The sequence below is a fragment of the Octodon degus genome, unplaced genomic scaffold, assembly GCF_000260255.1.
Source record: "Octodon degus isolate 3935 unplaced genomic scaffold, OctDeg1.0 scaffold00052, whole genome shotgun sequence".
Lineage (NCBI taxonomy): Eukaryota > Metazoa > Chordata > Mammalia > Rodentia > Octodontidae > Octodon > Octodon degus.
This window is the reverse complement of record NW_004524628.1, coordinates 12337584-12348212: the sequence shown is the minus strand read 5'-3', so window position 1 is coordinate 12348212 and position 10629 is coordinate 12337584. Positions and strand designations below refer to the sequence as shown.

General features: G+C 54.0%; 1 protein-coding gene across 1 annotated transcript in view; it reads right to left on the bottom strand.

The window, feature by feature from the left end:
* Nucleotides 1–9893, bottom strand: part of Slc5a7 (solute carrier family 5 member 7) — a 24611-nt gene extending 14718 nt beyond the window's left edge. Inside the window, exons 1-3 of the mRNA XM_004633210.2 lie at nt 9716–9893; nt 5966–6079; nt 4458–4613 (exon numbers count right to left, since the gene is read on the bottom strand). Coding sequence (XP_004633267.1) covers nt 4458–4613; nt 5966–6079; nt 9716–9893 — 448 coding nt within the window. The remainder of the gene's footprint in view (nt 1–4457; nt 4614–5965; nt 6080–9715) is intronic.
* Nucleotides 9894–10629: the final 736 nt, after the last annotated feature.

The following is a 10629-nucleotide window of genomic DNA, read 5'->3' as shown; positions in this document are numbered from 1 at the left end:
GGACTCGCCGTGGCCTCAGGACTCGCCGTGGCCTCAGGACTTGCTGTGGCCTCAAAAGCTCTCCCTCCTGTGCTCACTGATGTGGGCTCAGGCTCCAGACAGCATCAGTGTTGGGTTCACCTGCTCAAAGGCAGCCAAGGCTGAGCTCAGCATGAGCCAGGGGCTTTCCGTGTACGAGAGCAACACAAAGTGTCCCTGTGCTCTGTCTGCAGTAATAAAGCAAGTTTACCCTCTTGAATAAAGGCCAGTTGAAAAGCAGAAAGGCAGGTAAGCTGCGGGACAGCCAAAGGAAACGGGCCGCCTGGATTCCGTGGCCTCGGATCCTTGCTGCGTCCAGACATTTTACAGGTTGCTTCTAGCCCGAGACCCTTGGGCTGGAAATTCAAGTGGAACTCGTCACCATTCTTGCCTGCTGTAGTTCTCTGACCCTGTGACAGCACCAGGCTACAGTCCCATCAGGAGCGAGAATTCAGCGACAGAAGAAGGCAGTCTGGTCAGCCCTGCCACAGACCCTGGAAAAGCCACTGCCCTCTCTGTTGCCACAGAGAGCAAGCTGAATTTTCTTCTAAAGTACTTTTTGAATAGTTACATAGATTTTAGTGAGTAAAATAAAATTAACTCTCCTGTTCTGTGAAATACTAGTCTACTTATGCAAATATGAAAATAAATACACTAAAATTGATAAAAAGAAACCCCTTAACTGGAGCCGTTAGAAGTCCAAGTCCACATTCCTGTGAAATGCCAGGAGATGCCATCCGTGCGTGCCAGGCAGCCTGCTTGTGGCTCCTGCAGAGAAGCCCGTGCCTGCTGCGGGTCACCTGCTCAGCAGGCGGACACCCGCACAGTCCTCCTGCCTCCGCCTCCCGCAGTGCTGGGGTCCAGGCCAAGGTCACCACTGGGATGCAGAGCAGCACAAAGACCTTGGGTTTGATCCCCAGCCCTGCACAGCGCACGCTGCCCCTAACGTCTCAGGACTCCATGGGCCGTGGGGAGAGGGTGGGCCGCGTGAGGCTGAAGGTGGGGAGGCCGCGAGAAGGGCTCCTGGGTCAAGGCAAGTGAGCGCCTGGCCTGCCCAGGGGCTGGGGGGTGGCCGGGGCTGCAGACCAGACAGAGCAGGGGGGAGGGCTGCCACACCAGCTCCCAACAGGGCGACTCAAAAGAAGATGGGAAACGCCTGCGGCCGAAGCCTGCGCGGGGCTGTTCTCCCAGCACTGGTATGCAGCTGGCCACACCTGAAACCTGAGCCTGGACACTCACCTAGCCTGCAGTTACTACTTTCAGTAAGGGTCTGTTCCAGTCACCAAAAGGCTTCTCCCGTGTCTCAGAACCATGCACACTGGCAGGGGGACAGCGGCTCTGACACACGGCTATTCTTAAGTAGCCATTCTGTACCTGTATACTCAAAATAGTTAGGATGGATACACACCTACTTTGTCTTAATTCAATGAGAAGATTCGTACTAATAGTGTTTGGACAGGCTATCCTGTCTGCATCTTGTACTATGAATAACCACTGTGAAGACAGCAATACACAATGTATTAATTATTGAAACTGTCTTACTAATTGATTTTGAAACTGTCTCATTGCTGTTTCTCAATAAGATTATTGAAAAAGTAACCCAAGTTATTTTTTGTGACCATGAATTAAGTCCAGCTATTAATTTTGAAGAAAATATAAATAATTAAAAATGCACATGGCTTTCCAGAGCCTAGATTTCAAACAAATCATGATTTTTAGATATATGTGAGTACCTGTGAGTATGGAGAAGAGAGACGAAAGGGAGAGAGAGGGAGGGAACAAGGGAGAGAGGGACAGAAGGAGAGAGGGAGGAAGGGGAGGGGGAGGGGAGGGGGAGGGAGGGGGAACAAGAGAGGGGGAGGGGGGAGGGAGGTGCCTGGCACCAGGGATGGGCAGCATTCACTGTTCTGTAGCCACTGAATTATCTTCTCCACCCAAAGGGAGGGGGAATAAGAGGGGGAGGGAAGGGAGGTGTCGAGGGAGGGAGGGGGAGCAAGGGGGAGGGGGACTGTCCCACCTTTACGCGTGTGTTGTGAAGCACACGCACAGATGCACGTACGCAAACCAACTGAAGCCAAGTGTCAGCTACTGCGGCTCACACTTACCAAACACTTCAGAAACGCTGGCCCGTTAGTGCTCTTCTCCCAGCTCTGTTACATCAGGTGATTTTACTGAGTCAGAGCCAACAGTCTATCCTGTCAGGTACAGGTACGAGCCCACTGCTTCTCTGATACCTCAGCAGGTGGTTTGTTCTCAAACCCCAGATTTTCTGGTGCTGAGGTCACTGGGAAGTGAACGCCTACTGCCTCCCCCTCAGAATGCAGGTGGTTACAGGGGCACAGCCGCTGCCTGGCACCAGGGATGGGCGGCATTCACTGTTCTGTAGCCACCGAATTATCTTCTTCTCCACCCAAATCACTTTGCTTTTACATCTGAGACCAGGAAAATGATGTTAGGTTACATGGGAGACTGGGGGACGTGTAAGCCACAAGGCTTCCCAATGTTCAGAGGCCACCAAGATGGCAATGGCTCCAGAGGACAAGCCCACAGCCTGGGCTGTCCAGCAGGAGGGAAGCTCCTCCCGGCTTATGTCTGCTCCAGTCCCCTCAACGCAGCTGCATTTGTTTGCAAAAATAACGGAAAATAACCTGAGGGCGAGTGGTCTGGAGTTGGGGTCCTCAGCCTGCTCAGGACCCCTGCCCGTGAAGGAGTGGCAGGGCGCGGGCCACAGAGCCCTGGACGCTGCCTTGCTACATGCTGTGAGTGATCTGAGAAGCCAGGGCTGGCCCGAGTCTTCTCAGGACTGCGGTCCCGCTTCTTATTCACACCCTGAAGAGTCTGTGCCCAGCTTTCAGAGCCCTTAACGTGTGCAGGACTCAGTGGTGAAATGGGAGACACAGGGGGAGGGGTGTTCTTTTTGCTTTTTTGAAAGATTCATTCATTCATTCACTTTGTGTGGAGGACTGTAACTGCTAACCAAACAAATCCTGCCTTCAAGACCCTTGTTACACACAGCGCAGGACAGAAGATTGGACACAGCATACATAAGCAGGCCATGTGCAAAGTGACAGGGACACAGCTAGTGAAAGCAGAGCGGCAGGAGGCTGGGCGACCACAGTGCATGCTTCTGGCCATTTTGGGGTGCTCCTGCCGGGACCCCAAGGCAAGTGCCAGACTGAGGGAGGGCAGAGGGGAGAGGGGTCCACTGGGGGGGGAACCTGGGGGCAGGAGAATGCTACAGCTCCGGAGCAGGAAGACAGCGGATGTGTGCTGGCAGGAGAGGACCAAGGCCCAGATCACTGCAGGCTCCCTTAGAGTTTGCCTTTCTGCAGGAAGGGGACAGAGGAGAGAAGACTGAGGAGGAAGAGCGCAGCTGACAGCGGAGCACAGAGCAGCAGAGGACACCAGTGTGACCACACTAATCCCGGGAGGCCTGGCCTGGGCAGGTGGAGGGCGGGCAGCAGAAGGGTGGGCTGGGGGAAGAGCCGGGGGAGCAGCTGGATGTGGTCGGAATGCAATGAGCTGCAGGACTAGGCCTGCTTCTGCCTCCCTCAGCCAGGCAGGGAGCCTCAGCAGTGGCCTCAGGTGGCAGCCACCTCCCCGCCTCCTTCAGATTCTACTGCAGGAGAAGAGAAGCTCCGGTGCTGCGGCCTGCAGTGAGTACGACATTAGCCCTGCCGCAGGGACACACACTACCTCGCTCAACACCGGCACTGCCAAACAGCGCAGTGCACTTTCCAGTCAGGGTCCTGAAGCAGCTCGAGCTAGGCGCTTTTGGGTGCGTGGTTTGCCTCTCGGGTCAGCAGTGTTGGTGACAGTCCTATTACTGTTGGGACTCATGCTTGGTTCTCTATTTGGTTTTAAGTAGACAGGTTTTATATTTTATCCTTAGAAATATGAATGCTCTTAAAATGTCCGTTATACTGGGCTTTGAGTTTAGGTCATTTTGTGGAAGCTTTAAAATATCAGTTAACAAAGCAGGTGTTAGGAGGAAATTCAGGGAACGCTAAGCAGTTCTCGGGGCACTTACGCACTCCTACTGTGCGAAGAAAGGCAGGTATAGCACCGTGACTTAAACTTGTCCAGCACCAGGACATTTCCCTAACACTTGGGCAAGGACGCTAGCTTTGAAAACAAACTGCACTCTTCAGTTTTGCTTAATTAATGATGCTTTGCTCGAAATCCTGACTTAAAAAAGCAACTCCTGGTCTTTGGACTGTGACTAGCACCCTGCCGATTTGATCTAAGCACAAAGCGAGTGCAGGTCAGCCCAGACTTAGCCTCTGTGGCCGCAGTGCAGTCCAGGTGGAGCTTCCTGGTAAGATTTTACCACTGTAAACACAGCTAAGGACACAGCTGTAAGAGCAGGAAGGAAGTTTGCGTGTCTGATGTTCAGGGAACTGGAGGTATAGATGGGGCAATGCTTCGCAGGTCGTTACCTAAGGCAGAGAAAATCGCTGCAGCCCAGAACATTTCTCCCATGAGTGCCGGGATGAACAGGAGGCCGCCCATGCGCTTCCCGTAGATCTGCTGAAATGGGTCCAGCATGGTCACATAGCCCTTGGAGCGCATAGGCTTGGCAAAAAACAGACCACCTGGAAGAAACAAACACGTGAAGATTGACGCGCACCGTGTAACAATCTCTGCCCACTTCTCCCGATGTCATCATTTCTCCTGGGAAATGATTTCTTTCTTTCCATTTCCTTTCCCTTTCCCTTTCCCTTCTCCTTCCCTCCTTCCTTCCTTTTTTTTTTTTTTTTTTTTTTTTCTTCTCGCTCCCTCCTTCCTTCCTCCCTCCCTTTTTTTTTGGCAGAACCAGGGATTGATCTCAGGCTCTTGCGCTTGCCAGGGAAGTGCTTATTCCACTGAGCCATCTCCCCGGCCCCACCCCTCCTTCCTTTGATACAGGGTCTTGCTATGCAGATCAGACTCACAGTGACCCTCCTGTCTCAGCCTCACCAATGCTGGGATTATAGGCGTGTACCACCATGCCCAGTTTCTGTGGCCAGCATGGTGCCCAGCATGGCATGTGGTACCAGGGATTGAACCTGGGTCCCTGGCCTTGCCAGGCAGGCCCTTAGACCACCAAGCTATCTGCTCAGCCCGGGAATTGAATTCCTAAGAATATCTATCCAAATGGAGGAGTCAATCTGTAATGTACTGCAGCTACAGCACCAAGAAAAAATAGCACAACCTACTATCAATTCCTTAGTGCATTTACTATTGCATTTGTCTGGTGGGTAATTAGGCAGCTTAATCACTGCTGGCGAACCTACGACATGCGGCCTGTTCATGTCACTGAAAGCTCTAGGTTTCCACTGCCAGCGTAAGCGAATCACCTGTATTGGAAGCAGTGGAGAGGGCTGGTGCTTACCAAGAGGCACGGAGCAAGGGCCAGGACGATAGCACAGTGGTTTAAGCGACTGCCTGGCAAGCGCAAAGACCCATGTTCGATCCCTGGTACCAGCCCCCGGAGCTTGGGGAGGCTGAGACAGGAGGCTCACGACGAGTCCAAGAGGCCCTGAGCACAGCACTGGGACAGTCTGACTAAGTACTACACCCAACACAAGTGCTTGGAGTGAAAAGGGAAGAGTTCTCTGTTAAAGGCTTACATAATATTTTTCACAGTTAGTTTGCCTTACAAAAAGAAACTCAGGTATAAGCAGGTTGGTTCATTTCAATAATATACCCACCCTCGTTTTGGAAGGAATAGAGCACCATTATGTAGAAGGTTGCTGCTCTGCGGGTCACGGGATCGCACGACGTTCTACATATTCCACAGCCAGGAGACGGAAGCGCTCCGCTGAGCACCAGCTCCTGGCACCAGTCGCTTAGGAGTTTGGGAGACATTTCTGAACAACAGGTACTGACACGGTTCAGCTTGTGACGGCCACTCCCGCCCACCCCGTTGCAGGGAGCGAGGCACTGAGGACGAACTTCCACTTACCTACAACCAGACTAAGCGCATATCCGATGGGCGCCTGGGCCCATGCAAGGCCGTGGTCCGGCACGTATACTGCCTCTGCTGTTCCGTTGATGTACCCGCCTCCAACCCAGGTGGCTGCAATAGAGGGGGGGAGGGGAGCCGCTGTCTTATCAGTCACTCCAGGACCCCGCTTCCCGGCACAGTGGCCACTGGCCTCGTGTGGCCAGGAGCTCCTGTAGGGTGGCTGTCCAGGCCCGGGGCACTCATGGGGGCTCCAGGAAGAGACGGGAGCAGCCAAACAAAGGCAGCGGGAGAACTGGAGGGAGCACGTGTGCACGAGAGAATCTGGGGCCACAAGGGCAGACACCCTGGAGTGAGTGAGAGGGTGACGGGTCACAATGCAGACGTTCAAATGAAATGAAATGAAAACGTTCGAATGAATTAAGTAAGTTATATTATTTACCTCAATTTAATTATTTCTCCTTATGTTTCTGAAAGGCTTTTGTAGAGAATTTAACACCTTCTAGCAGTGTCTGCTAGAACATGCTGCCCCGTGTTGTTCAAACGTGTCCAGCCACCAGCTTCTCTTTGTGGAGAAGCTATGGAGAGCATGCGCTGTGAGACCCCAGGGGGCAGACTTCTACAGCCCTCTCCACCACGAGGCAGGGCTAGCGCCTGCAGTTCAAGGCCCTTCTGTCTGCAGGGCACTGACAGTCTTATGCAGATCCCAACTAAAAGTGTGTACAAGTTTGTGCCCACGTGTGTGTGTGCGCGTGTGGTTTTCATTAGTATCTTCTCCTGCTCTGACAACACTGGCTATGGCAAGTCTGACCATGACCACAGTGGGCTGTACTGAGGGTGAAGGGGGGGAGACAGGCCCCACTCCCACGTGTCCGTGGCGCATTCCAGTGACCTCTGTCCTCTCGCTCTGCCCGGGCCACACTCGGGCTGCGGCCAGCACTCAGGACAACGCAGTGCGGATGGCACAACCCTCGCAGTCCCTCAATCTGGGTTTTTCATGTAGTGTTCAGTATTTCACAGGCAATACTAAGAAATACATGTTTTTTAGATACATAAAACTTGGCATAAATGTATTTAGCTACACAAACTATAGCATACTAGCTAGAAGGGAGATCAAGAAATCCGAGAGAGTACGTCCAGGCCACTGTTTCTGCTCAGAAAGCAACCTAAGATTGGACACGTGCTGGAAACCTAGATAAACGGAGCACTGAAAATATGCACAGAATATATGTGGTCTTTTCAGAATATAGTGCAATACTAAAAATGACATCAACATAGAATTTAAGTAAAGGTCTGATGGTCAGAGGCTGGAAAGAGGCTTACCAGACGTGAGACTGGATTCTGAGCAGTATGATCCCGCTGAGAATACAGCTCAGGCCGCAGAGCCCTCTAAAATCTCACAGAGCATAAAGCAAAGACAGTGTGTGTAGAGCTCGTCCAATCCAAGGTGATCATTTTGTGATGATCAAGCTAGAATATATCGAGCTTCAGAATCCAGGAGGAAGCCAAGAAGAGGCTGTGTTGCGAGGTTAACATCACTTATTAAATGTTTGACTTGAAAAGTTCTCTGCACAGTGATTTTAAGCCATTTAAATGTGCGCTTCTACGCTGACCCCTGAAGTGGACGCGTACGCGAGCAGCAGAGCTGGCCCTCGTGATGGGCCCTCACACGGGGTGCTAACATGGAGGGGACCTGGCCTTCTCCTTGTCTCAGCCCTGCTGGGTTGAGCGCCCTTCCCGCCCTAGGCATCCTGGGCATGAGCGCAGGAGGCGCGGCCCTGCAGGAGCAGCAGGGCCAGCCGGGCACCCTGGGCGTGAGCGCAGGAGGTGCGGCCCTGCAGGAGCAGCAGGGCCAGCCGGGCACCCTGGGCGTGAGCGCAGGAAGCGCGGCCCGCAGGAGCAGCAGGGCCAGCCGGGCACCCTGGGCGTGAGCGCAGGAAGCGCGGCCCGCAAGAGCAGCAGGGCTAGCCAGGCACCCTGGGCATAAGCGCAGGAAGCGCGGCCCGCAAGAGCAGCAGGGTTAGCTGGGGCTCGGCTGGGCGGGGCTGCCACCTGCTCAGGGCTAGCTGGATGGTGGCGCGTCTGCAGCAGCGCTCTGGAGGCGCACCCTTCACTGCACACTGTCTGTCCCTAGTCTAGAAGGAGCGCTGGCGCCTGGAGGGTCGTGCCGTTGTACCTCACATGCGAGGCTGGCTCCTCATTGTGATTGAACAAAGAGCTGCAGCTGGCCTTGCTGGGTCCTTTCTGTGCTGCGTCGGCCCTCTCGTCTGAGTTTTGCACCAAATCGCGGGTGAGGACACAAACTGAAATCCTGTGCATTCCAAAGGGATACACATTGTTCATCCCTAGTCCTTCTAAAATCTAGACAAGCAAATTTACCTAATAAAGCTTAAATAGTATGAGTCAGACTTAAAATGCATGAATGCTTTGACTGAAGTTCTTAAGAATTTTGAAAAAGAAAAAGCTTTCAAGTGTGCTAGACACTTAATCAGAAACAGCTTCCAAATATTTTCTATGTACTTTAAGAATATATTTTGGTTGAAAAAATCCTCCTATATGATAAAAGGACAAATTCCCAAACATTATTATTCTATTAAGTAGAATCTTAAGCTAGAGCAATAGAATGTTATAATAATTTGCAAAGAGTAAAGCACTTTGATAGGCAGCAGCCCACAAGCAAAGCATCCCCTAAACAAGCCTACAGAGGCCAGGCCGTGCTGCTGGGAGCCCTGAGTCCACATGGCTCCGGCCCCTTCTAACCTCGTGGCTCTGCACGTGACCCCAGAGCCCTGTCTCGGCATGCCACACTAGTCTCTGTGCGGTCAGCGAGGCATCCAACAAACTGTGCCTGCCTGAAAGGTGCGCTCCACTCCAGTCCCCACCCCAGTGCAGACGGCGGTGGCCAGCAGGCTTTCTGGAACGCAGATGCTGTCTTCCTGCCCTGGTTTGGTGAATATTTTGAAGCACAGGGTAAATCACCCGTGAATGGCACCTCCGAGGTGAAACACAACTTGGCCTGCATACGGTTTGCAGTGGGATGCTTTCCTAACGGTCCACTCAATGTGGACTGTATTGCTAATGTCTAAGTACCTACTAGGACCAGACAGAAAGGTGGTACTCATACATGTAACAAATCGTATGAAAGATGTTGTTTTTCTTAAGCATTTCCAGTGGCCAAGACAAATATAACACCACCCATCCTCACAGCCCCTCGCAGAGTGGAAGAAAGCAGCCTGCCCCTCAACAGTGAGGGGTGGTCAGGGAGGAGCCCCACAGTGGCATGCCCTGCCTTTCTCCTTCCTGCAAGGTGCAAGGTTAGTACAAACCGTGCTTTAGCACTGTGGAGGGGCTTCCGGTAAGGAAAGCAGTTATCAAGTGGGAAAATCACTTTGGAATAGGGAATCCATCCATCTGGAACTGCATCGTCCCTGAATACAGTGATGTGGGACAAATCATCACCAGCTGGTGGCCGCCAGAGAGCTCAGGATGCACCTGGGAGGGCACCCGGCGGGGAAGGGCCAGGCCTGTGCCCCCCTCCACCCTGTTCTTCTGTTCCCACCTGGGGGGCAGCCTGCCCTTTCCTCCCCGAAATCTGGCCCAATGACTATCAGACCATGTTGTTCAAGTACTACCCAAGGAAAACATTTTCTTTCTGCAGCTATATGGAAACTTATCAAAAGGGAACCTGAAGAATTCCTCGGGACAAGGAGCAAGGCCTGCCAGGCTCGGAGAAGCAGGGCGGGGACCCACCTGTCATGGTGAAGCCACCCACCAGCAGCCCGATGTCGCGGCCGCCCACGATGATGGCCTCGCTGCGCTCCTCGGTGCTGCCGCTGTTCTTGGTCCTCCAGGCAGCCCAAATGCCCACCAGCAGGATGAGCAGGTAGAACAGGACGATGGCGACCAGCCCCTCCACGTGGAAAGCCATGGTGGCCGGGCCTGAGGCCACGGGCTACTTCATCCAGACCAGCTCGGAAGGCGGCAGCCCCGGCCGGCCGGCCAGAGAGGCGACGCTGCGCTCTGCTCCGGAGAAGAGGTGGCCTGCGTGCTCCTCTGCGCAGCAACCCAAAGGCCCCCTGCGCTTTGGAGAAACAGACAGGTGGGGAGCTGCTTAAATGAATCACGATCCTTTCTCCGCTAATAAAATTTCCATTTAAAGTTAACCTTGTATCTCAACCAGTAATTCTGTCCTCGAACGTTAGTTACACTGAACAGGTTGTGCTGCCTCTTGAAACTACGTTCCCACGCCCGGGCCAGGCAGGGACGCGTTTTAAAGGGGTCCTCCAGCGCCCGGCTGGTCAACGATTCGGGCGTCGGTTGCACAAGTGACCTGCTGCGGCAGGAAAGAAAACTTGCGGGAGACCCGTCTGCGCAGCCCGGGCTACCTGTTTCCAGGAGTCCCCGCGCTGGCGACGGTGGCCGCCGAGGGGCGGCGCTGAGGGGCCGAGGGGTGGGTTTTGGGGCTCCCCGGGGGGCCGGCTGCGCAGCAGCCCGCTCCGGGGGCTGGGGCGCGGGGTGGGGGGCTGAGTCCGGACCGAGAGGCAGGCGGGGCTCTGCGGCCTCGCCCTCGGAGCCCGCGCTCTTCCGCCCTGCTCCTCTCACGGCCGCGGCCACCGCGCGCACCCGATCCGCTCAGGGAAGTTGGGGAAACTCGGACGCGCGGC